The sequence below is a fragment of the Ahaetulla prasina genome, chromosome 11, assembly GCF_028640845.1.
Source record: "Ahaetulla prasina isolate Xishuangbanna chromosome 11, ASM2864084v1, whole genome shotgun sequence".
In the NCBI taxonomy this organism is placed as follows: domain Eukaryota; kingdom Metazoa; phylum Chordata; class Lepidosauria; order Squamata; family Colubridae; genus Ahaetulla; species Ahaetulla prasina.
Window position 1 is genome coordinate 4,861,134 of NC_080549.1, and position 27,582 is coordinate 4,888,715.

Consider the following 27,582-nt stretch of genomic DNA (forward strand, 5'->3'; position numbering starts at 1 on the left):
TCTCTCCCTGGAGCAGAACAAAGCTTTCAACACGCACATCTCCAGAACTTCTGACAGGAAACAGTTTTAAAAGGAGAAGTGGAATTTGGACATTGTGTCGTGAAGCAGAGGGACAAAATATTTTCCAGGGCCAGAAAACCTTCCTAGTTCGAATGCCACCAATTTTTTTATTTTTATTTTTTTAACTCCAAGTTTGTCACTTGGCCCCTCAGCTACAACGTGGTATGTCAAAAGAATACGGGAGGCAAAACTTCCCTTGGCATGGAGGGAAAGGAACATTTTAAGGTGAATTGCCATTTGGTTTGGTTCTGCAACCCAGCAAGACAGACACAGACTTCAGAGGGTAATTAGAACTGCAGAATAAACCATTACTACCATAACCTGCCTTCCATTGAGGACCTGTATACTGCACCAGTCAAAAAGAAGGCTGTGAAAATATTTACAGACCCCTCGCATCCTGGACATAAACTGTTTAAATTCCTACCCTCAAAATGATGCTATAGAGCACTGCACACCAGAACAACTAGACACAAGAACAGTTTTTTTCCCCGAAGGCCATCACTCTGTTAAGGAAATAATTCCCTCAATACTGGCAAACTATTACTAAGTCTGCACTACTATTAATCTTCTCATGGTTCCCATCACCTATCTCCTTCCACTTATGACTGCATGACTGTAACTTTGTTGCTTGTATCCTTACGATTTATATTGATACTGTTTCTTGATTGCTTATTTGTACCCTATGACTATCATTAAGTGTTGTACCTTACGATTCTTGATGAACGTATCTTTACTTTTATGTACACTGAGAGCCTATGCACCAAAGACAAATTCCTTGTGTGTCCAATCACACTTGGCCAATAAAATTCTATTCTATTCTATTCTATTCTATTCTATTCTATTCTATTCTATTCTATTCTATTCTATTCTATTCTATTCTCTATTTATTCCAATTTTTATTCTATTCTATTCTATTCCATTCCATTCCATTCCATTCTTTACTTTCCTATTCTATTCTATTCTATTCTATGATTTCTTATTTGTACCCTATGACTATTATTAAGTGTTGTACCTTACGATTCTTGATGAACGTATCTTTACTTTTTATGTACACTGAGAGCATATGCACCAAAGACAAATTCCTTGTGTGTCCAATCACATTTGGCCAATAAAAAAATTCTATTCTATTGTGCTTTGATCTTCAGGGACAGCCAGGAGAATGGGATAATCCTTATTTATATTCCTTTCCTTCCCCCAGTATGGCAATCAAGCTGAGATGAATAATGCCTTATATTGCATCATTGGACTTTGTTGTTTTTCGATCTTAGCTTAATTGTCACAGGGGGAAGGATTTCCAGTAGTTACAAGAAATGAAGGAGGATTGCATAACCGTTCCAGTCCTTGGCGCAGTCTCCAAGAACTGCTACCCTCAAGTTGCAAATAAAGATTGGGTTGCTGATGACAAGGATTCTAGGAGAACCTTTCTCTGATGCCCACAGGACTCTGAGGACCATATCAAATTAAGTCTCAGAACATGCTCTCCAAAAGCTGCACCCAAGTTTGTGGGGTGCACTTGTGTATTATCAAAGAACTCCTTCTGATGCCTGTAGACTCTTGAAGACCATAACAACCAAGCTTCAAAACGTGGTCCCTGAAAGTTACACCCAACATACTTTATCACCCTTGGCCTGCAACCAGTCAACCTTCTACAGCAGTTACAATAGGAAGAAGTTGAACACGCAACTCATCTGAAACCACAACATAATATTAAAAAAGTGTATAAAAAGTCCCATGAGATCAAATGCCAGCAAAGAAGCCTATAGTTTTGATGAGGGGTAGAAGCACCAAATCATGGATCACTACTTCCTTTTATTTCTGAAGTACTGGAAGATACTTCCTGACAGAAGTCAAAGGAATATTGAATTGCACTTAACACAACGACGTCGTCTGGTTTTTCCCCACCGACAACGCTCCAGTGAAGTTTGTGGGGGCTGGGCAAGAGTGACCAGCCCCAAGTGAATCTGGGAGATACCACAGCTTTCATCACAGTCCTCTCACAATTTAATCATTGTACCATAATGACAGGATCGTGCGATTGTATCTCCCTCATCAGAAGAACTTGGGGGAACCGTTGCTTGTGAGGCAAGTGGAACTTGAACCAGTTTGGGATGACCTACCCAGCATCTCGAGGAGAAAGTCCACACGTAGCCAGATTCCATCTTTTAGTGAAGGAGACTGGTGGAAATCCCTAAAACTTGTGTGTGTATCCACTTCTTCTAGCTACTCTCCTTCCAATTTCAACGGTCTACCCCGTTTCCCTGAAAATAAGACCCAACCAGAAAATAAGCCCTAGCATGATTTTTCAGGATGCTCGTAATACAAGCCCTACCCCCAAAATAAGCCCCAGTTAAGATCATCAGCGGACAGAGGCATTTAGTATTGTATTTATTTTAATATCGGATGGTGTTTCTCTCTCTCTCTCGCTCTCTCTCTCTCCCCCCCCCCGTCTCTCTCTCTCTCTCTCTCTCTCTCTTTCTCTCTTCTCGTGGTTGTTTTGTCCATCAAAAAAAATTGGAATGGATGTCATGATTTGTTGGTGGCGGTGCCTGGTATGATTTAAGGGAAGAACACTGCAGACGGCGCACATTTGCCAGAGAAGTTAACTTTGCTTAATAGAAGCTTCCGTCCTCTTTGCCCGATGTGTCACCAAAGCCTGCACGAAGAAAGCTTTGACTCGAGTGAACCCCTTCCATAATTCATAAAGCCAGGGTAGACGTCCGCTTCTCGTCAAGGAGATGAGGAACACTAGAGTTGGAACTAACATTGGAGCCCTCAGAACAGCTCCAGAAGAGGTTGGCCTGTAAGGGATCACCCTTCAGAGGCCACCTCTGGTTTTAAACTTGCCTGCAGGGCAGGGTTGAAATTTACTTACCTTTCCTACCGGTTTGGAAGTGCACGCGCTGCGCACATCAGGTGCACACATGGACCCTCTGCGCAGGCGCAAATCCTTCAGCGGAGGCGCAGAGGGTAAAAAACAGGTTACTTCCAGGTTTTAATGACAACCAGGTGGGAGCCTCACGCTGCCGTCACTACTGGTTTTCCGAACCACCTGCTGCTGCCATTGATACCGGTTCGGACGAACCGGTCCAAACCAGTAGCATTTCACTCCTGCTGCAGGGTGCAGGAAGCTTGGTTGGGATGCTGTGTTGTGGTGAAGTCTCTCTCGCCTGCGACAGTGGAGCTCTTCTCTGCTTTTGATATCTTGGGTTCAGAAAAGCTCAGAGTCGTCCATGTTTCTTTTACCTGGAGAGCCGAGACTCCCTCAAATTGAACCAAACACCTGGAGACTTCATGGACCCGTCCATTTTATTGTCCTGCCAATCAGCTCGCCATCTCCATAACTCACAGAGGTCAGTTTGTCTGATGCCTAAGCTAAGGCCGTGTTTTTCAACTTTGTCCACTTGAAGATGTCTGGACTTCAACTCCCAGAATTCCCTCCCCCACTGAAGTACAATGAAATATAATCTCGGGGAACTCTGGGAGTTGAAGTCCAGGCATCTTCCAGTGGACAAAGGTTGAGAAATACTTGCCTTAAGCCTTCGTTTAGGGATAGTGGAAGAGGTTTCTATCCAAGGGGTACCCAGACCTGACCGTGCTTAGCTTCTCACTCCCTTTCATCCGTATGTCTTGTTTGTGTAAAATTTGGGCTCTTTCTACTGTCACTTGTATTTGGGGGAAGGGAATTGCTGCATTTTTGTAAGAGTTGGAGGGCTGCATCCCGTGCCAAAGTGTTAATCCAAGAATGGGATTCAGCCGGTTCGGACCAATTCTGCAGTACCGGTTCGCTCCGATGATCTGCTGGGAGCGAATCAATTTTCTCCGATGATCAGGTGGACTTTACTTGCCTTTATCCTCTCAGCTGATTCACTGGCAGAGTGGATTGCCGCGCCTCAGCTGTGTTAGTGGCCAGAAGTAACATGGTGGGCTTGGTGGGCGTGGCAGGGGCCTCTGGTGGCTCAACAGACTAAGCAGTCTGTTATTAACAGCAGCTGCCTGCAATTACTGCAGGTTCAAGTCCCACCAGGCCCAAGGTTGACTCAGCCTTCCATCCTTTATAAGGTAGGTAAAATGAGGACCCAGATTGTTGGTGGCAATAAGTTGACTTTGTATATAATATACAAATGGATGAAGACTATTGCTTAACACACTGTAAGCCACCCTGAGTCTTCGGAGAAGGGCGGGATATAAATTCAAATTTTAAAAAAAAGGATACTATAAAATCTCCATTCTCTCCCCAATCCAGGGGAAGGTTACTGCAAAATCCCCATTTCCTCCCCATCAGCTGGACTCAGGAGGCAGAGAATAGATGGGAGCGGGGTCAGTCAGAATTTTTACTATCGGTTCTCTGAACTACTCAAAATTTCCACTACTGGTTCTTCAGAACTGGTCAGAACTTGCTGAAACCCACCTCTAAATTGCCCTCATATTTTAAAGTATTCCGATTCCTCTCTTTCTTTAACCTTCGAAGTCAATCTATTCACTTCTGCACAATCCATTATTTTCTTAATTATTTTTCTCCTTCCATATGGATTTTCTCTGCTTTCCATCTTTGGGCAAATACTATCCTCGCTGCAGTTATCCTATGTACAATCCAATATATATATTTTCCTTACTAAATTTCTCTGGTAAGATACCCAACAGGAACAGTTCAGGTTTTAAATCTTATCTGCTGTTGTATCGTTTCTTCTAACTACGTTTTGATGTCCATCCAATCATTTCTCGCTTCTGGACACGTCCACCCCATATGATAATACCGATCCTGGTATCTGATGACATTTCGGACGTTTTGCAGGTTTATCTTTAAACATTTTTTGCCAATTTTTTTTCGGTGGGCATATATTTCGATTTGCAAATCGGCCCTTCGCTTTCCTCGCTCTCTTGTGGCCCTTCGCGGGGCCATGCCGGTGGGAAAAAGGGATGGGTTTGTAGAGAAAAGGAATGGAGGAACTGCCGGCAAAAAGCTGACCTATAATTTCTCAACCCCCCACTTCCCTCCCAGTGGAAGTATAATGAAATATAATCCCGCTTAGCTTCCAAACCCAGACCTCCCACCTGCTAAGATGTAGTAAAGCTAGAAGTGGCAGAAGGAGATTTTACGTATCGGTGGAATTTATACAGTGCCTCGTTCCAGTAAAACCCTCATATACTTGAATGGACGTCCATATGTTTCTAGGGAGTTTCTAGGTAATAATCAAATTATCTTGATCGTGAGTAATCAGGAAAAATCAGGGTAGCCATGATACGATAACATGAGATGATGCAGTTATATGATCGCTGCTGTGGTTTATTATGTAATTACAACAGTAATCATATAAGCATATGATCTCCTACATTGAGGCTGCCCTAATTTATTTAATAATTCCTTATACATTTGTGGCTGTATTGGACTCTGGGGTTCTGCTATGGGCGCTAAGGAAAATAAACTAGAGAAGTGTTTTCAAATCCATTTTTCCCAACCTGTCATCTACCAAACAGAGTTGGAAGGGACCTTGGAGGTCATCTAGTCCAACCACAGGAGACCTGCCTGTAGTAGGGATTCGAACCGCCGACCTTTCCGATGGACAAGCTCAGTGTCTTAGCCACTGCGCCACCTCGTCAGGCTATGGAAACTTGAGAAAAACCTTCATTCATTTGGGTGACATTTGATAAATTGAAGAAGGACTGCTCGCAATCTAAGCCTCGGGACTGAAGCAACCTTAAACTCAGGAGGGAGGGCACCTTAGAGGTCATTTATCTGAACCCTAGCAAGCACATGGATAACCGAATGCACCGTTTATTCTTGTCAATCTTTACCGTATCTCAATCAGAATCAGAATAGATTATAACAGATCAACAGAGTTGGAAGGGACTTTATAGGTCATCTAGTCCAACCCCCCGCTCAAGCAGGAGACCCTACACTATTTCTGACAAATGGCAGTCCAGTCTTTTCTTGAAAGTCTCAAGGGCCTCTGGTGGCTCAGGCTGGTAAGACAGTCTGTTATTAACACAGCTGCCAGCAATTACTGCAAGTTCCAGTCCCACCAGGCCCAAGGTTGACTCAGCCTTCCATCCTTTATAAGGTAGGTAAAATGAGGACCCAGATTGTTGGGGGCAATAAGTTGACTTTTTATATAATATACAAATGGATGAAGACTATTGCTTAACATAGTGTAAGCCACCCTGAGTCTTCAGAGAAGAGCGGGTTATAAATGCAAATAAAAAAAAAAGTGATGAAGCCCCCACAACTTCCGAAGGCAACTTCTGTTCCCTGGGTTGATTGTTCTCGCTGTCAGAAAGTTCCTCCTCATTTCTAGAGCTGGACGGGACCTAGTCCAGCCCCCTGCTCAAGCAGGAGACCCTATGCCATTTCAGACAAGTGTCCAGTCTCATCTTAAAAAGCTCCAGTGATGAAGCGGCCACAACTTCTGGTGGCAACTTCTGTTCCTCTGGCTAATTGTCCTCGCTGTTTAGGAAGTTTCTCCTTAACTCCTGGTTGCTTCTCTCCTTGATTGGTTTCCATCCGTTGCTTCTTGTCCCTGTGCCTTCAGGTGGTTTGGAGAATAATTTGACCCTCAAAGTCATCTCACCACTTTGGACCACTCTGTTTGATAAGAAAGACCAGGAGGCTAGTCCTTAAGACCCAATTAACATTAGCAAACCAACCAACCTGTACTTCTTGCGTGCACAAATTAAGGTCCTCTTTTACGACTGTGGGGGTGGGGGATGAAGAAGGACATTTCCCGAAGAAAAGATGATTCGGGATGGATAATCTGAGTGTTTTTTTATCGTCACATTTGCATCCCGTGGAATTTTTGGGCTGATTCGACCACCTTCTCTCTCTCTCCCCGCCCCAGATTTGCAAGGGCTTCCTTCCTGTCCGTGCATCGTTCAAACTTCCTGGAGAAACCAAAAAAAAAAAAGAGGATTCTGTCCCCCCATTTAAATGATGGCCACATTCATGTTAACAAATTTCAGCAGTGTGACGTAGTGGTTAAGGCGTGTGGAGCCTGGCTGTTTTCCAGCCAAAGCCATGGAAATTCACTGGATGGCTTTGCACCAGCTACGCTCAGTCCCCCCATCTGTGTTCCTCAGCATCTTGAAGATGTACGGACTTCAACTCCCAGAATTCCTCCCCTCCCCCCCCCGCTTGCATGCAATCAACGCATGGACCCATCTTTTCTCATTACAATGTCTAGATCAGGGGTCCCCAACCTTGGCAACTTTAAGCCTGGGGGACTTCAACTCCCAGAATTCTGGGAGTTGAAATCCCCCAGGCTTAAAGTTGCCAAGGTTCGGGACCTCTGGTCTAGATAGAGAGAACAGAGGCGTTCTGGTTTTCCAATCAGCTGCAGCCGAAGGAAATAGGAGGCAAGAGGGTTGAGTGTCTGAGTGTCTCGTGATAACCTTGGTAGTAAAAGTTCATTATTCAGGATTGCACCCAGGAGAACTGAGGTGATAAACCCTGCCCTTAAGCCTAAAAGGAAACAAACTGCTGTTTGGAAAAGGAAGGGAGGGAGGAAGGGAAGGAAGGAAGGAAAGAAGGAGAAAGGAAGGAGGGAGGAAAAAGGAAAGAAAGAAAGGAGAGAGAGAGAGGAGAGAGAGAGAAAAAAAAGAAAAAAGGAGGGAGGGAGGGAAAGAGAAAGGAAGAAAGCGAGAGAGAGAGAAAAGAAAATAAAGAGGAAGGAAGAAAGACAGAGGAGGGAGGAAGGAGAGAGAAAAAAGAAAGAAAAGAAAGGGAGAGAGGGAGGAAGGAAGGAAGGAAGGAAGGAAGGAAGGAAGGAAGGAAGGAAGGAAGGAAGGAAGGAAGGAAAAAAGGAAGGAAGGGGGAGAGAGAGAAATAAAGGAAAAGAAAGAGAAAGAAAGAGAAAAGGGAAGGAGGGAGGAAAGAGAGAAAAAAGAAAAAGAAAGGGAGGGAGGGAGAAAGGAAGGAAGGAAGGAAGGAAGGGAAAGAAAAAGAGAGAAAGAAAGAGAAAGAAACAAAAAGGGGGAGTGAGGGAGAAAGGAAGGAAAGAAAGAAGGGAGAGAGAAAGGAAGGAAGGAAGGAAGGAAGGAAGGAAGGAAGGAAGGAAGGAAGGAAGGAAGGAAGGAAGGAAGGAAGGAAGGAAGGAAGGAAGGATCTTGAAGACAGATGGGGAAGCAATCCGGCTGAAGTTATAACTCAACCAGCAGCAACCACATTAGTATCTCACTCACGATATGTCACTATGTCCTACGGGACCGCCTACTGCTACCGAATACCTCTCACTGACCCGTGCGCTCTCACAGAGAGGGACTCCTCAGGGTGCCGTCAGCGAGGCAATGTCGTCTGGCGACACCCAGGGGAAGGGCCTTCTCTGTGGGGGCTCCCGCCCTCTGGAACGAACTCCCCCCAGGACTTCGTCAACTTCCGGACCTCTGAACCTTCCATCGCGAGCTTAAAACACATTTATTCATCTGCGCAGGACTGGACTAGATTTTAAATTTATAGGGGTTTTAATTGGTTTTAATATTTATACTATTTTTAATAATTTGGCTTTTAGAATAAGTTTTTTAATGGTTATCTTAATTTGTACATATATGTTTTATTTGCCTGAGTCCTCCGGGAGATAGGGCGGTATACAAATACGAATAAATAAAAATGTCAGCCTGGAGGTTTGCAGAGAGAAATCTAAGGAGGGAGGTTTTTTTCTAAGTTGCGTGTTGTGAGAGCAGAAGACGAGAAACCCAGATTGGAAAGCAAGATTAGATTTCGTGGCGTCCAGGAGGGAGAAGGTGGGGCCAGGAGAAAGGATGGCTGCTTGAAACACTCGTGTCTTCTCTACTATCCAAATTGTCTCTATTTAACCAGGTGATTTGAAAAACGACTGAAAAGTGTTTGAAAGCTGCAGGATTGATTGATTGCTCAAATTCAATCAGTTTAGATTCTGCCTAAATTAGCCTTCCCTGACAGTTACATACATGTAGTCCTTGACTTACAACCACAATTAAGCCCAACATTTCAGATGCTAAGTGAGTTTTGCCCCTTTTTACGATCAATTCACACACACAAGGTGAATTCACACACACACACGCACCCCCAAACAAGCTTGGCCAATCTTTCTGTCTTCATTAGGTAAAAACATACCTAAGTAAGGTGCCAGCTGACACGAGAACTGAGGAATCGCGGTTCAACCGAAGGAAAGCATTACAATCAAAAGTTTTGCAAGCCGAAGCTTGCAATTCTGCTTATTTTTGAGTAGGGAGGTTCGCTCTTCCCTCGATTAGAGAACGGGGAAAAAATGTTCCAAAAAATGTGCCTTTATTTTCCCCAAAGGAATTAGAGTTGCGAATGATCCTGGTTGCTTCATTTCAGCTAGTAAATCTCTTAAAAGGGGAGAAAAATGCAGAAACTATTTTCTTTTTTTTTAAATAAAAATCTGGTCAATAGCCTTTCTATAGACTTCAAGCAATCTGGCTCGGCCTTTTAAATGCAAAGGCAAGTGAGTTTCCTTGGAAGCTGGTGCAACAAAAAGCATTTGTGTTGCACATAACAAAACACACACACACACACACACACACACACACACACACACACACACACACACTCCTTAAGCTTTGATGCCGTCTTGGTCACGTGGGTGTTAACTTGCAGCTGTTTCACTTGTTTGTCTCTGGTTTTCGGTCAAACGGGGATGCTAGGGTTCCCACTAGCGGTGAAAATGAAGAGCTTGGGTTGTTTGTCCTCTCTGAAAACACAATATTTGAAAACTCCGGAGGTTTCCTCTTTCTTATTGTCCTTTATTGGACAATATGATTTTTTTTCTTTGGTGCACTGAAACCAGGCCTTCTTTTTTGGGAGAAGGGTGGGTGGCAGTCGGTTCCATTTGTCTTTTCAAATTTTCATCCCAAATTCTTTGGCCTGGGGTCTTCCTGAAACTCCCCCCACCAAATTTCTCCCTTACTCTACAATGGTGGGGTAGGGGTTAGTTACTCTGTTTGTTTGTTTGTTTGTTTGTCAAACACAACAGTATATATAAGTATAAGCATGAAATAACTATATGAAATTGGATACAATCAAAAGGAACATTAGGACAGGAACGGTAGCCACGCTGGTGCTCTTATGCAGGCCCCTTGCAGACCTCTTAGGAATGGGGTGAGGTCAATAGTAGATAGTTTTTGGTTGAAGCTTTGGGGATTTTGGGAAGAGACCACAGAGTCTGGTAGTGCATTCCAGGCATTAACAACTCTGTTACTGAAGTCATATTTTCTACCATCAAGAAAATATGACTATTTACGGACAGAATGCTTCAATATAACGAAAGTTGTTTGATTCTTGCACGGAGTGCTGGGCTCTCTTTCCTTATTATTTCTCATACGGGTGGTCCTCGACTTACGGTGACTAAAATTGAGCCCAGTCTTTCTGTTGCTAAGTGGGACGGTTGTTAAGTGCAGCTTTGTCCCATTTTAAGATTTTTCTGTGGTTAGTAACACGGCTGTTAAGGGACTCTGACTTCTCCATGGACCTTGGTGGTCAGAAAGTCGCGAAAGGCGATCATCACCTGAACCGAGGACATTGCGACCGTCGTAATTGTGAGTCCATTGCCAAGTGTCTGAATTTGGATGACACGGTCACAGGGCTGCTGCCATGGTTCTAGGCATGAAAAATGGTGACAAATCATTTCTGTGCCATCGTCACTTTGAACGGTCACTAAATGAACGATTGTAAGTCGAGGGCTACCAGTATTCCAGGATTCCTAGCCAGCATGATTGATTGGTTGATTGATTGATTATGTGCCACGAAGTAGGGTATCAACAGAGTAGTGCGGTGGCCTAGAGGTAGAGCTCTCGCCTCACAATCAGGAGGCTGTGAGTTCGATCCTAGGTAGAGGCAGATATTTCTCTCTCTGGGCACAATGAGAATAGATCTGCTGAAACAAAACTCCGCACTGGTGACAGGAAGGGCATCTGGCCAGTAAACACTCAGCTCCATTCAGTTGCCCAGACTCCACCGTTCAAGGGATGTCTTCAAGGCCGTAACTTTGAACGGTCACTAAACACAAAGGTGTACATAGCACGGACTACCCTGTATAACGACAGCTGTGTGATTGTGGCGTGGCACGCTGAGTTCTGCCCTTTAATTTCCCCTATGGATAGAGAGGTGGGACAAAAAAAAACCAATAGGCTACCCTCCACTTAAGGCCTTCTTTGGAATGGAATTCAGATGAATGCTTGGTCAACATGATAGTCTCTTCACAATAGGCTTCCTGAAAGGCCTGGCCTTCGGCAGAAACCTTGGAGATCAGGTTACCGTAAGCCCGTCGTCATCGCAGGCGTTCAGCACACCTAGGAGCCAATAGAAGCGAACTGATGTGCAAACACCTTTCAGAACACAGGCCGAGCGAACCACAGCCTTTCAGGTGGCTCCGCTGGCGGCCTGATTTATTCTGAGCCGTCTCTTGACAAACATCCACAGGAGGCTCAGATGTCAGGAGGAGAGAGAAGAGGCAGTGAAGTGGTGGCTTTAGCTACGGAAAAAAAAGAAAAAAGCGAAGCAGAAGAGAGGGCTCTTGAAGGATCTGAAGAGCGGGTAGAAACTAGAAGGCCGCCACCGTTTACAGTACAGCAGTACACAAGGACAGCGCGGAGTTTCCAAATCACAGGTGCCCGCTGAATGCCAAGAGGGGAGATTCCTCAACGTTGACCATGGATATAATAGACGAGCCGTGTCTTCAGGATTGGCTTGAAGACAGGGAAACAAACGTACAGGCGAGGCAGTGCCCAGCCACCAACCCGCATGGAACTTCTGCGACCTGCTGCCAACTTTCTAAAAGATTTCATTTCGGAATGAGAATCTCAGGAGCAGATGAGGCCGCGGGGATTTTTGGCGTCCCTCAGACGTTCAACTTGGTTGCCTTCTGCAGCGGACTCTGAGGAGGAGTCCAGAACTCAGCGGGACCAGCTGTTGGCTTTGCAAGCAGGACTGGAGAACCCAGTGGCTCCTGTATCACGAACCCCTAATACAGAAAGACAGGTCAACATCTCACAGCTTTGCACAACAAATTCTTGTGGAATACACACTGTTGTGGAATACACACCGTCGTACCATCATAAGTTTGCTTGGGACCCAGGAACTGAATTGGCCATTGAGACGGTGTAGAGATAAGTCACCGAGATAATGTATTTTTTGCAACTATGAAGTGTTTACACTTTGCAGTACCACAAAACTCTTGGCAGCTTTTGTGGGATGGGCAAACACAATTAATCACTCACCACTCCTTTTGGATTCTTCTAGTAAGTCGATGCAGAGCTTTTTTCAGAAGTTGCGGTGTTGTCAAAACCGAACCAACGTCACTGACCTCCTTCGATTAAAAGAAAAACTTCCATTAAGCAAAAACCAGGAGAGAGAAGAATTCTGCAACGGTGGTGCAGATGTTGTCCTGTCTCTACTTGCCTCCCGTCCTGCTTTGCTCTCCATAAACACAGTCCAAAGTTTCCGGGCTGACTTCCTGTTTTCTTCATCTTGGCATGGCCCTCGTGGTTCGATGTCCAACGGCAGTCCCTCCGCTTCTGGGTGGCTTATCTCCTGATAACACCACCTCTCAAACAAAAGGTCCAGGCTTCCATGGGCCAAACAAAGGAAGTGTGGTCCAGTTTCAAACAGTCTGGCTATGCAGCATGTATGCCAGTAAAAACAAGGGGTCATCCATAATGTAGAAGGCTACAGGAGGCTGGTGAATTATGAAGCAAGAAAAGGGTGGATCGGGCAGTTGGCTTCCGTGCTGGGCTGTTTTCTATCTTGGTGTGCATTCAGATGTTACATAGATCCAGGGGTGGGCTTCAAAAATTTTAGCAAAGGGTTTCTCTGCCTGGTTGCTGGGTGGGTGTGGCCATGGTGGGTGTGGCCTAGTCGGCCTCCTGCACCACGATAGGAGGGTGTGTTTTTGCCCTCCCCAGGTTCCGGAGGCCCTCTGGAGGCTGGAAATGGGCCCGTTTCCAGCTTTCCCGAACTTCCAGTAGGCACGTTTCTCACCCACCCCGAGCCTCCGTGCGTGCCCTGCACCCAAAATGGACTGCGTGGGGACTCCTGGGAGGGGAAAGGCAGGGTGGGCGGGGCCAGCCAGGAGTGGGATTTGGGGGTTCTCCAAACTGCAGCGAATCTTAGCTAGAGGTTCTCCCAAACCCCCAGCAACCCACCCTTGCATAGTTCCCATTTCTACTCTCTGGCAAGTCTAAGAGCAGACACATTAGCCATTCTTTCTTAAGCTGGAGGAATCATGGAGACTTATCTCCTCTGGTTCTAGGTAGACTTGTAAAATGAGCCAATAAATGCAATTATCTTGTTGGACAGGAGTTTTTGCCAATTTGGGGTCTCTGGCCCAGAAGAGGGCCAGCCTAGTGTCTTCATTCTTCATTCTTAATTATGGAACAGAAGTTGCCTTCAGAAGTTCTGGGAGCTCCATCACTTTTAAGGAGAGATTGGACTGCCATGGGTCAGAAATGGTGTAGGGTTTCCTGCCTGGGCAGGGAGTTGGACTATATGACCTACAAGATCCCTTCCAATCTGTTAAATTAAACCTGTTAATCTGTTAAATTAAACGTCTCCACGAGAGAAATTTAGAACAGTCATTTGTTCCTTGGAAGTGTAATAAGTAGAGCAGCTCTAGGTAATATTTCCTCCTCTTCTCTCCATGGAAGATCATCGGATTAAAGAGGTGGTAACTTGTCACTGTTGGCGGGAGGAGTTGTAAGGAGATGCTGAAGGCTCATCTCCGTAACTTAGGTGAGGGAGCCAGAGTTGTCTGAACATGCTTCTATGTTCGCGTGGCCAAAGGCGCATGGAACGCTGTTACCTTCTGACCGAAGTGGTACCTATTTAACTACTTGCATTTGCATGATTTCGAACTTCTAGGAGGGCAGGAGCTGGGCAAATACAAATTTGCTGGCAGCGCCTGCTCCGTTGCTTTCTAGCTTAGCGCTTGCCTCCTCCTCCATGTTCAGAGACAGGACCTGGTTTTGTTGTTGTTGAACTGAAACTACATTGGCGTTCAGCCATCTTCTTCCTCAGATTGAGGGAAAAAGGTGCTTTTGGTTTGCTTTTTTTCAATGACAGAAGAGAAGGTTAGTCAAGTTCTCCTGGGTGTTATTTGCTGACCTGGCTTTTGAAGGCCGGGATGACCAAAGATGGTGGACAAAACATCTCCTTCTTTATTCTGCTATTCCTTTCTCAAGTTCTCTGTCTTTCTGGACTTCCTGTGATGAAATCAGATCTCCAAGCACCGTCAAGGCAGCCGAAGAGGCTGCAAAATGAAGGAAGGATTAGTCATATCAAAACCCAACCTTTGCAGTTACACATCCTTGCCTCTGCTAAAAATAAATGTCTTCTAAGGAAGCCTGAATATCAATTAGAAAAAAACAGAAAATTCTTTTCTGGGAAAAGAGAGGGTTCAAGGAACTGAAGCAGGGGTGAAATGCTCCCGGTTCTTACCGGCTCTCGCGACCCGGTAGCGATCGCGGCCGGTGGTTCGGCGATCCGGTAGTGATCGCCGACCCACCGAAGGTTTTGCGCATGCGAAGGTCCACGCGTGGGGCATGTGAACTTTTGAGCCGGTAAGAAAGGTAAATCAATTTTACGCCTGAACTGAAAGGGTAGATTTTTTTCAGGGTTGCATAACTAGGGCCTTCAACAAATGCCTTGACTTGAAGTGGATAACCTAGCCATCAAATTTTAATTGTTAACGCTACAGAGAAAACAGCTGCATTCTTGACCACATCTCTATTAAATATAATTTATTTAGCAGCAGAAATTTCTGGTCCCAGTTGTGGGTTGTGACTACGGTACTTGTAGAGCTTACTGGATCTGTTCTGAGTTAGGGTACCAGGGTCTCTAGAAGCCTTGATGGTCATCTTCCTCTTTCGATTCAGCAGGGCATTGTAGGAGAAGACCAAGCAGAGCTGGAGGCGGAGTTAAATGTGTCACCAGCCTAGAGTCCCTTACCTTCCCATAAACAAGGAGCACGATGGCTCATACGGTTACGGTTGAAGGTTAGCAAGCCTGCGTTTGAGACACGAGAACTGGCGTGGGGCAGGGTTGAGCTCCCGTCCTTCGCTCCTCCACGTGCCGGGGACATGAAAGGAACCCCGACTGGGCATCCCCCCCCCCCAGACAATGGTGATGTCACTGACTAGGAGCTGCGGTGGCACAGAGGTTAGAATGCAGTACTGCAGCTCCTTCTGCTGACTGCAGGCTGCCTGCCATTTGGCAGTTCAAATCTCACCAGGGTCAAGGTTGACTCAGCCTTCCGTCCTTCCGAGGTGGGTAAAATGAGGACCCAGATTGCTGGGGGGCAAGAGGCTGACTCTGTAAACCCCTTAGAGAGGGCTGTGAAGCGGTATTTAAATCTAAGCGCTATTGCTATTGCTAATCAATTCTGTTGACCCTTATTGTTGTGTCTTGCCCACTCTCACCGCAGCCGGGGTCTGCTTATCTGCTTCCGAACGCTGAAGAATGTCCTCCCGGCCCCAGCCCTGGCTCCATGCCCAGACAGGCTGAGGAGGGGGCATCTCCCGGTCCCAGCCCTGGCTCCATGCCCAAGCAGGCTGCAGAGGAGGGAGCACACACCCCCGGCCCCAGCCCTGACTCCATGCCCAGGCAAACGGAGCAGCTAGACCCCTCCCCCTCCTCCACAGCATGTGAGCCTGAGGAAAGTTTATTTCCAACAGCTGCTGATTGGAGTGACCCTCGCATCAGAAGACTGGATAGGCGGAGGCAACAGAAGGAAGGGAGGGGCAGGCCTTAATGAGTGCTGAGTCATGGAGCCACACCCCATGGCCTATATAAAGGATCTGCTTTCTGGCAGTCTCTGAGTCAGGCAAAAGTCGAACTTATCTTGCTGAAGTCACTTTCTGGTCTCCTGCCTGCTCTGAGGACTTTGCTAGGACTTTGGGCAGAGCTGCAGAGGCAAGCCTGATTCGGAGTTCCCTGACCCGGCCGTCAGCGGAGGAGTGGGACATGACACTTATCTGGCTAAAGTGTTGCATTTTCATTGACCAAAGTCTTGTGTCGGATACATTTTCTATTCTTCCATCTAATAGACAGTCCCGATTCTTTGCGCCTGATGGTCATCTTTGTCTTGCTTCTCTTCCAGGACCAGGCACCTGGCATCGGTGCTCGGATGCAAGAGCCAGGAGTCCCTGCCAACTCAGGGTCAGTGCCTGCCCAGGCTCCACCCTTGGTGAATGACTACACCATGAGGAACCAACTCCTAAAGCAGCAAATTATGAGACGGCGGCAACAGCAGCAACAACAACAGCAGCAGCAGCAACAACAACAACAACAACAACAGCAACAACAACAACAACAACAACAACAGCAGCAGCAACAGCAGCTCCAGGTAGGTCTTTCAGCATGCTGCCTGGGGAATTCTGGGAGTTGAAGTCCACCTAACCTAAAACGGGGAAGGTTGAGAAACGCCGATGTCAAAGGAGACAAAAGGCAGGTATTTTTGTGTGCGGACTCAACTTTTTGTTGTTGTTGTTGTTCCTAGGAAAAGCAGAGGCATGGCATGATGGGTGTGGCCACTGAGCAAAGGAGTCCTTTTGTGGGACAACAGATGAACCAGTTTCCTGGTAAGAAGGAATATTCAACCACAATGTGGTTCTTTTAAGAAAAAGGAAATTGTTGTGTAAATTTAATCTGCTGTGCCAGTAGAGTAGAGTAGAGTAGAGTAGAAATGGAATGGAATGGAAATATAGTAATATAGAAATAGAATACAGTGCAATAGAAAAGAAATATAGAAATAGAATAGAATAGAAATATAGAAGATAAAAGAGGAGATAAAAGAGAGGAGAGGAGAGAATAGAATTCTTTATTGGCCAATCCATATCAACCATCAGCGCCAGTCAATGATATTTGTGATACATTTTTAAATGTTCAGTTGACTGAGTTTCATGTTTAATGAATAAAAGAGATAATAATAATAATAATGTTGGAGGCATGACTGGCGAGCTTTTGCTCACTTACTAATTCAAGGTCTTGCTTCTTTCTTCCCAGCAGTTTCGCAGTCCCTGCCAACCGACTGCAGCCAGTCCATGCAATCCCCTGGCTCCAGCCACCGCATGATGCCACCTGGCCAAGGGATGCTCCAGAGCTCCTTGGGCCCCGGCCTTGGGCCCGCCGCCGTGAACCAGAACCCCGGAGCCATGGTGATGATCCCCCATAACCCCAACAAGCAACCCGCCATCTTCCCCCCAAATACCGATTTCAACCTCCCGCTCCGAGGAAGCCAAAACTCGTTGGCCATGACTTCGGGATGTCAAACCGTTCACAGCCATCCCGCGGCCCGGCCAGGGATGGCTGCACCCAACTTCGCCACTGGGGCTTTGGTCTCCCATTCTTCCGCCCAGCAGCACTTGAGGCAACCCGCCATGGCCAGGATGCCCGCCATCTACTCCAATTCTTCGGCGCCGATGTGGACGCCAACCGTCATCCCCAGGATGCCCAGCCAAAATCCGATGGAGGCCACCATGCACCAGTTCCCGAACAACCCCATCTTCTCCAAACAGAACATCAGGTCAAGCATCCCCAGCCAACCGTTTTCTCACCAAGCTGGGCCTCCACCCAACCAGATTGTTCCTGGGATGCAGGCCAGACAGATGCAAAAAATGAACCTTGGACCTTCTAACCAAAGTTTAATCCCTCCAAATAATCAGAACCTGAGACATGGTTTAACCAGAGGACCCTTGCCAGCTGCCATGAATGTTATGAAATCCATGACCCAAGGGGTCTCGGGGTTCAGCCAACTCAACGCTGGCCCAGCCGTTGGGCCACCCAGTTATCCAGGCTCGGCTGGGCAGTCCTCTGTAACGTTCAACAGGATGAACGCTGCTTTGGAGTTGTCGCCGCAATACGACTTTGTACCCCAACAGAACAACGCCATGTTGCCCGGGACGTGCAGCGAAGCTGACTTGATCGACTGTTTGATGAAGAACAGCGGTGGCACGGATGAAGACTGGCTAAATAATTTGACATTGATAGATGATATTTTGGGACAACACATTCAGAGCGCCGGACATGTCTGACTCTCGAGAGGAACGGAAGGAAGTGTAAATAATTTTGCAGGATCTGGAATGGAACCCAAGCAGTGACAAAAACATATTTTAAATAATCTTTTTTTTTTCCCCTGAATCGAAAGGGGGAAAAAAAGGATGTCCACGTTGCTTAACTGCCCTCGGGTGGGATTTTGGTTTTTTTCCTTTGTTTTATTGGGGTTTTTTTTTCAAGCAGCTGTGTACATATTTGAATATTTTGTAAATTATGTTTTCCTAAACATTAAATATGGAAGTATTTATACTTCTTTGCTGGACGCTGTAAATACCTTATAGACTACCTTTTTTTTTTCTTATATTATAGGAATTACACTTTGTTCTAAATATGCAAATATTATTGTTAGTTCCAGTAATACTGTGTATTACAGCATCAAATATTTTATGTTTTTGACATAACGTATGAATGAGGGGTGCCCTGGAAAACAGAATAAACCGAAAGTAAAATCCGCAGCTATTCTTAACTTCCCTCCTTCACCTTGTGCAAATTGGATAAATTCCCGTTTTTTTCATCGGCCGCCAAAACAACTTCACAAAATAGCTCTGTGGGACAAGCTCCTACACGAAATGGAAAAATGTTGGGGTTTGTGGTTTTTTTCCCATCTGGGGGTTTCTTCATGCAGTGAGTCTCTTCTCACGGCACGATCTTAAGGGGGACAGGCAAAATTTGGGGTGGGGTCAGTAGTGGGTTTCATTTACTTTCGCTTCTGGTTTGGAACTGTGAGTGCTCACGTGTGGCGCTTCTGCGCATGCGCAGGACCTTCTGCACATGCGCAGAGCGTCCGTGATGACATCTAGGCATGTGGGTGGAGCCCCCACCGCTACCAGTTCACCCGAACCGGGGCGAACCGGTAGAAACCCACCACTGGGTGGGCTGTTGCTTGCATTGGAAAGCCAATCCTTTGAATCTGATGTAGTCTGTGTAAAAAAATAATAAAAACAAAACAAAACTGTGTGAACGTTCTCCTTAAAAACCTAATTGCTCCGAATTAGCCGACCCTGGAAATTGTAAAAAAAGAAAAAATCAATTTCCCCAAAAGCAATCTTTTGAGATTGTTCGGTTCTTCGCTTTCTTCTAGCTCTTTCTGTTATTTGTACACCTCCTGGACACAGGCGAATGGAAGCCTCGTTTTTGTTTTAATTTTCTAACAATTCCTGTGTTGTGCTACCTCTAACTAAAGACATCAGTGTTTTGTAGTTTCCCCTTTAATTACTTCGTTTTTTTAATTATTTTTTTAAGAAAAGAAGCTATTGAAATATTAGGAGTCCCGATGAATGCGTCTGCAGGTGTTGTGGACTGCCAGCGGTCAGCAGAGCTGGCAGCACATTCGGACAGTGAGGAGGTTGGGGAGGAACGTGGGCCAGTCCTGGAGTCTGGGGAAGGCTCGGACGAGGGCTCTGAGTGGGAGGCAGAGAAGGGGCCGTGGCCATCTGGTAGTTCTTTGCTGCCTCTGGAGTCTCCGGAGTCTGACATCAGCGAGGCAGAAAAACAGCGGGAGCCTGTTCCCAGTGTGCGCATGCGCAGAGCTGCCAGGAGACGGGAACAATTAAGAAAGCAGGGTCGACTTGGGAGTAAGGCTTGGAGATGATTGGCCCCTCCCGTAAGATAGAAAAGAAGAGCGAACGGGACGTGAGCTTTTGCAGGAAGCAATTAGTTCATCTGGCCGGTAAAAGCTTTGGAAAAATTCTGTTTGACTCTGTGCTAAGTTTGGCCTTGCCCTGCATTTGGCAATTCGTTCTCTGGCAGCATTCCAAGGGAGATAAGGTGGGTGTTTATAAACACTCCTCTGAAAGACTGTTTGAGAAGCCTTTCGGACTGGGAATGACAATAATTCACAGCCATTTGAATTAAAGAGGTTTGCCGGGACTTTAAGATTGTGCTGTATACTTTCTAAGGAAGCGTAGGTCCGAACAGTAGATGTGAACGAACTCCACGGATAATATCAAAGAAAGGTGCACAGCTGAGAGTAGCTACTTCCTTCCCAAATGTTCATCATCAAGGCCACACGCACACACACACCATTTGAGAGTACAGGCAATCCTCGGCATACGACCGTAATCTGTCTGTGATAATTGTATGACAGTCGTAAAACCATCTTTGCAAGCTTTTTTTTTTATTGTTTTGTTGCCGGCGTTAAGAAAAATGTCGTAGAGTAGCCACCGCGGTCATTAAGCAAATGCCACGGCTGTTAAACCAACCAGTGTTTCCTGATTGGTGTGGTTTTGTGGAAAACCGGATGCAAGCGCCAGTTTTTAGGGAAGCCATCATAAAACGTGACTGTGGGGCTCTTTTAATAAGCCATCATTCCGGCTATGTTGCTGAGCACCAGATCGGTCATACACCTGCAGAGGAGATGCGATTGTAAGCCTTGTTTTTGGATCAGTTGTAACTTTGAATGGTCACTAAGTGCGAACAGTTGTAAGTCTAGGACTCAATGACATGGCGATGTAGCTATGCACAGCTGCCCCTGGAGGAATCAAGTGTTGGGTCTTGAGAAGGTATTAGAATGCCACGGCTAGGTTTGCAAAATTATCTATGCCAGGATGCCCAGTTCTAAAAACAATTGTCTTTCTGATTTGCCCAGCTCAATCATGTATATTTGTAGCATACCAATGCTTCGTTTTTGGCTCCAAATTATTATTATTATTTTGTATTCTGTTTTTAATATACGGACTCCCCCTTCCCTCTCCTGCCCCAATTCCCCGGGATAAAGATGTCGATTGAAAACACAGCATAACTTAACTTTGGATGTTTTTTCTGTCATGTATATTTAAAGAGTCTGTTTATCAAAGAAATCCATTGTACTGTACACTTCTTCAAAAAAAAAATGTTCCTACTTTGTGTAACCATATTTTAATAGCCACAACCTCCTCCTTCATTTGTAAAATTAACATTCATGTCAGACACGCCAAACTGTTTTTTCCTTCATACCATAATAAACTGCCAGGGAAAAAAATTGCACTTACTGAATGTTTTCGGTTATTTGTTTTGTAAAAGCTGTTTTTTTAAAAGAGAGAGAGAGAGAGAGAGAGAGATGGATAGAGATAGGGATAAAGATGAATAGAGATAGATAGATGATAGATAGATAGATAGATAGATAGATAGATAGATAGATAGATAGATAGATAGATAGATAAATAGATAGAAAGAAATAGGGATAGATAAATGATAGAGATCGAGAGAGAGAGAGAGAGAGAGAGACAGACAGACAGACAGACAGAGATGGATAGAAATAGGGATAGATAAATGATAGATAGATAGTGATAGATAGAGTTAGAGATAGGGATAGATAAATGATAGAGATGGATAGAGATAGATAGATAGATAGATAGATAGATAGATAGATAGATAGATAGATAGATAGGAAACTCAACTTGAACGAATGCTGACCATCAATCTGACCAAGAAGATCAAGTCTGCTATGGAAGATTTTTTAAACCCACGAGACACTCTCCCATATTGGACATACGTTTAGGGACATACGTTTAGGAAGCACTAATAGAGCTGGTAATTCAGCTTCGCAAAGTGTCCATAACTCTCCCAGCCTTAACACATGCTTTGGCATCCTAAAGACCAACATAATTACCACACAAATCATCATGAGCTTTGATTCGATGCAGTCCGTTTTATTTCAAGACCCATCTCCAAGAGATAGCAGGCCGTAGGTAAAGAGAGAAGCTGGGGGCAAATAAAATTAAGAGATGCAGGCATGGATAATTTACCTATAGATCGTGGCCATTCACCCAAGAATGCTATACGCTCAGACGTTCTTTAACTAAAGACCTGATTTACACACACCAGCCGGATTCACACTTCCTGCAATGCACCTCTCAGTTTAATTATAACTTAAAAAGTAAGCCCAAAGCAAACAGCCACATTATGAATCGCTTGGCTCAAATCAGGTCATAATGTGATTTTTTTTTTAAAAAAAGTGCTGGGATTAACATGGTTGATGACAGGAGCTTCACTCCTAATTCTCATTTGTGCAGATTGCCTCTTCATGCCAGGCAATTGGCATTTTTGCCTGCTGTCTACGTACAGATGATGAAAGAAGCCCCCATCTGGCTCAGAAACATTTCTTAATGCAACCCCATACAGAGTTGCAAAGATAATAATAATAATATTTTAATTTGTATACCCCCCTTCTCCCAAAGGACTCAGGGCGGTGCACAGCCAGAATAAAATACAAAAAGCACAGTACATATAATATTAAGAACAACCCCTTAAAAAACTTATTCAATTGGCCAACAATTTAAAATATAATAACACCCTATAAAATTTACAAAAGTTTAAAAACCCATAAAAACAAATTAAAAATTTTAAAATCAAGATGCATCGAACAGCGGCAGAACCTGCCAAACGTAACCACTAAAGTTGCTTTTCTGTGTGTCCACTGAGATTTTCAATCATCCATGTTATAAATCTGTAGAGATTCTCAGTCATCCAAGGTCATGGTTTCCCAAAGGTGCTTTTTTTTCAGGAGGCAACTGGACTTCCTTGTTTTTTTTCTTTTGAAGACGTTTCTCTTCTCATCCAAGAAGCTTCTTCAGCTCTGACAGGATAGTAGGGGATGGAAGGATTGTTATTCCTTGCAGGCAGCTGGTTATTTGCATCCTTTATGAGAGTCGTTGAGGCCACTTGGCGGTTTATCTGTATCCTCAGAGTCACCTGAGTGGTGCAAAGGGTTCCTGTGGTCTGCAATTTTTCTTCCTCTGGAAATCCATTCCTATTCCCACACTATTCAGAGGATCTTCATCCCAAATTGTACAGCTAAAAGTCTAGAGATTTTCAGTCATCCAGGTCAAGATTGTCCCAAAGGTGGTTTTTTCAAGAGGCAACTGGACTTCCTGGTTTTTTCTTTTGAAGACATTTCACTTCTCATCCAAGAAGCTTCTTCAGCTCTGACCGGATGGTGGGGAATGGAAGGATTTACTGTATCTTCTAAATTTTAGAGGGTCATTGAAGCATTTGGAGGTTTATCTTCAACGGCCCTCTAAAAGGACGCGAGGGACCAGCTGCCTGCAAGGAATATAAATCCTTCCATTCCCCCACCATCCGGTCAGAGCTGAAGAAGCTTCTTGGATGAGAAGCGAAACGTCTTCAAAAGAAAAAAGAAGAAAGTCCAGTTGCCTCCTGGGGGAAAAAAAAACACCTTTGGGGTCATACAGGTGAATAGGGTGTTAATTATTTCTTCCATGGACTTTCTTTTTTTCATAAAAAAGTTTTATTTTTACAATCATGTCAAACAACTCATCCAATGTACAGTTATATACAATTAGTCGGGCTTGCCCAGTCACCACTCCCCTTTTTAACACTCTTCCCTCTTCTACCTTCTTTTACTTTCCAGACCTTCCTCTCCTTCTCTTATCTACATCCTCTCCTCCCTCCACCCTCCACCTTCCTTCTCCCTCTTCTACCCCTCTTCCTTCCTCTTCTCCTCTTTCCTACCTCCTACTCTCTCCTCTTTTCTCCCTCCCCACCGTTCTAAAATGGTAGCTGGGCAGACCCGACCCTATATTAATTATATTTATACATCTTCAATAATCCCTGTACATTAACCATCATTCCATCCTCTACCCTCAACCCCCCAATTCCCCTCCCTTCCATGGACTTTCTGAGTGCTTTCTTTGAATAGAATAGAATAGAATAGAATAGAATAGAATAGAATAGAATAGAATAGAATAGAATAGAATAGAATAGATTTTTTTATTGGCCAAGTGTGATTGGACACACAAGGAATTTGTCTTGGTGCATATGCTCTCAGTGTACATAAAAGAAAAGATACGTTCATCAAGGTACAACATTTACAACACAATTGATGATCAATATATCAATGTAAATCATAAGGATTGCCAGCAACAAGTTACAGTCATACAGTCATAAGTGGAAAGAGATTGGTGATGGGAACTATGAAACGATTAATAGTAGTGCAGATTCAGTAAATAGTCTGACAGTGTTGAGGGAATTATTTGTTTAGCAGAGTGATGGCCTTCGGGAAAAAACTGTTCTTGTGTCTAGTTGTTCTGGTGTGCAGTGCTCTATAGCGTCGTTTTGAGGGTAGGAGTTGAAACAGTTTATGTCCAGGATGCGAGGGATCTGCAAATATTTGCAAACACCATTCTATTTCTTTTTAAGTTTTGGCTGGGCTCTCCCAACTAAGGGGAGGTCAGAGCGACCCTCGCTCATTCTGCATTGCAAGCTGTGATTTAAAAATTTTTTTAAAAAAAAACCACCCAGGTTTGGTTGCTGTTGCAATGCAGAATTCCAGTCGGACGTGTGCATTGATGTGCTTGTCGGGTTTGGGATGGGGGGGTGGGGGGCTTCTGCAGGCCCCAAACCGGGAAAGCGAGGACCGAACGGGGTCTCCTCGGGTGCAATGCACCCTTTTAGCAGAGAAATCCACCGGATCCGGGCGGGGAGAGCCTCCCTCCACCCAGCCAGATCAGCCCCTTTTCCCTCGGCCGCCTCTCCAGCCGGTGAGCCTCGCATCCTTCCCCGCAGCCCAGGAACGGCGCGGCCCAAACTACAGTTCCCGGCGCTCCCCGCGCGAGGGCGCCCCGAGCCGAAGGAGGAGGGGGAGGAGGAGGAGGAGGAGGACTCCATCTCCCGGCGTGCCCCGCGCGCACGCGCGGCTTGCCCATTGGCTGGCTGGGCCGAGCGGCGGCTTCCTGTCCAGCCCGCCGTCACGTGACATCGGCGGGCAAAAAAAAAAAAAAAAAGGGGAGGGGGCGAGGCTGAGGCGGCCGCCGGCGGAGCAGCTGGGTGAGGGGGGCGCCTCGGTCGGAGGGGAGGGCTGTGAGTGAGGGGCGGGGAGGGGATTTTAAGGGGAGTCCTCGCCAGGAGGCCCAAGGCCGCGTCAGAGGCTCCCGCAAGGAGAAAGGCAGCCTCTCGGGGTGGGGGTGGGGAGGTGCTGGGGGTTGTGGGCGGCGGGGGGTCGCCCTTCTCTGAGGCGCTGGCTGTGCAAAGGCGGGCAGGAGGGAGGAGGGGCTCCCAAGAAAAGGGAGGGAGGGTCTTTTTGGGGGGCGGGGGGCGTTTCTTTTGCTTTGCAAAATGTTTTATAATGTACAATGTGTATATATATATATAGACATACACACACACGCACATACACGTATAAAATATACATACATACATACATACATACATACATACATACATACATATATATATATATGTAGGTCTTTGGTTGTTCGGGTTTTCTCCCGTATAAAATTGGAAGTGTCTTGGCGACGTTTCGACGTAGTCTCATTCGTCATCTTCAGGCTTCAGCTTCGTGCTTCTGGGAGCAATTGGCTTCGTGCTTCTTGCTCCCAGAAGCATGAAGCTGAAGCCTGAAGATGACGAATGAGACTTCGTCGAAACGTCGCCAAGACACTTCCAATTTTACGCGGAAGAAAACCCGAATAACCAAAGACCTACATACAAACACCCGCGAAAACCTCAGAAAACATATATATACACATATATAATAATAATAATAATGTTTTAATTTGTATACCGCCCTTCTCCCGAAGGACTCAGGGCGGTGAACAGGCAAATAAAATACAAACAGAAACACACACCATAATTAAAACAACCCTTAAAAAACTGATTCAAGTATGCCAGAAATTTAAAATAACATTACACCCCATACAAATTACAACAATTTAAAACCCACAATTAAAATTTAAAATTTAAAATCAGGCCAGGCCAGTATATATATATATATATATATATATATATATATACATATATATATATATACACACACACATACACACACATAATACATACATACATATACATATACGCACACATATATGTATATACATATACGCACACATATGCACATAAATATACATACACATATATGTGTATACATGAGGGGGAACAAAATGATAAAATGAAAAAGTTGGAAAAACAATATATTCTACCTACCTACCTATCATCTATCCATATCTGTCTGTCTCTACATCTGTATCTATCTATCTATCGTCCATCCATCCATCCACCATCTATCTATCTCTTTTATCTACCTATCATCCATCCATCTATCCATAACTATCTATCATCTATCTATCTGTCTATATATCTATCTATCATCCATCCATCATCTATCTATATCTATCGTATCTATCATCTATCAATCGCTATCTAACCTATCATCTGTTTTGTGTGTATATCTGTCATCCATCCATCCATCATCTATCTATCTCTCTTATCTACCTATCATCCATCCGTTTTTGTTCCATCGCGCAGGACTGACCTAATAGTTTTTTAATGGGGGTTTTTATTTGATTTTTATAGTTCTTAGCCAAATTTGAATTAGTCTTTTAAATTTGTTTTTAATTTTTGTATTCTGTTGTTTTACTCTGGCTGTAAACCGTCCTGACTCCTTTGGGAGAAGGGCAGTATAGAAATTAAAACAATCAATCAATCAATAAATAAATAAATACATCCATCCATCCATCCATCTATCCATAACTATCTCTTTCATCTATCTATCTATCTATCTATCTATCTATCTATCTATCTATCTATCTATCTATCTTCCATTTATCCATATCTATCTATCTATCTATCGCTATCTAATCTATCATCTGTCTGTGTATATATCTCATATATCTATCCATCATCTATCTATCTATTATCTACCTATGATCCATCCATCTATCCCTATCTATCTATCTATCTATCTATCTATCTATCTATCTATCTATCTATCTATCTATCTATCTATCTATCATCTATCTATCTACCGCTATCTATCTATCTATCACCTATCTACCTATCCTTCCTCCCCCTTCCTTATCTCTCCTATTATCTATTATCTATCCCATTTATACAGCCACCCGTCTTTCAAGTGTGACTCTGAGCAGAGTACAAGCAAACAGAACAACTAAAAATAAAACTTGAGAAAACCATGGAAACATAAACACAGCTAATCCCGTGGGAGCGTCCCATACCATAAAGCCATTTCATGCTTTGCAGATCCTTGCCCTGTAAAGGCTGGGCTGCCTCACCCGGGACCACCCCTCCCTCATGCACCTGCGGCTTCCGGGCGCTCTGCGGTGCAATGCCCCCCTCCTCCCCCAGCAGGCTGTGCTTCCTTCTTACAGCCCTCCTGTACTCTCACTTCTCCCCTTGTGGGTAACCTTAACCCAAATTTCTTCATCTCATAGTGCACAAGAGTCGCTTCGCATGTTCCTTTTTCCCTAATCAAGTAAAGTGCTCAGTTGGGCAGAATAACGAGAGTTGGAAGGGACCTTGGAGGTCTTCCAGTCCACCCCTCTGCCCAGGAAGGAGACCCTATACCATTTTAGACAAATGGTGGTCCGATCTCTTCTCAAAATCCTCCATGGTTGGAGCACCCACAACTTCTAGAGGCAAGTTGTTGCAATCTGATTGGTAAATTGCCGCCGTGAACTTGTAAACCATTTGGGCTGGATCCAGGCGACGTTTCTTTGACATGAATGGATCTCCTCCTATCGACACTCATTGGG

The 27,582-nt window shown here is 44.8% G+C and overlaps 2 protein-coding genes across 10 annotated transcripts in view; both read left to right on the forward strand.

The window, feature by feature from the left end:
- Positions 1–19,054, forward strand: part of MAMLD1 (mastermind like domain containing 1) — a 118,478-nt gene extending 99,424 nt beyond the window's left edge. For 4 of the 5 annotated variants that reach the window (XM_058196884.1, XM_058196882.1, XM_058196883.1 and 1 more), the window contains 3 exons: positions 16,143–16,388; positions 16,542–16,623; positions 17,048–19,054. In XM_058196884.1, the coding sequence (XP_058052867.1) occupies positions 16,143–16,388; positions 16,542–16,623; positions 17,048–18,075 (1,356 nt within the window). In that variant the 3' untranslated portion in view covers positions 18,076–19,054. The remainder of the gene's footprint in view (positions 1–16,142; positions 16,389–16,541; positions 16,624–17,047) is intronic. The other variant, XM_058196881.1, reaches the window with a different exon arrangement.
- A 5,741-nt stretch (positions 19,055–24,795) lies between these two features.
- Positions 24,796–27,582, forward strand: part of MTM1 (myotubularin 1) — a 29,751-nt gene continuing 26,964 nt past the window's right edge. For 2 of the 5 annotated variants that reach the window (XM_058196892.1, XM_058196893.1), the window contains exons 1-2: positions 24,813–24,862; positions 27,262–27,465. The gene's annotated coding sequence lies outside the window, so the exon portion shown is untranslated. Of the gene's footprint in view, positions 24,863–27,261; positions 27,466–27,582 lie in introns of all 5 variants that reach the window. The other 3 variants (XM_058196889.1, XM_058196894.1, XM_058196890.1) reach the window with 2 other exon arrangements.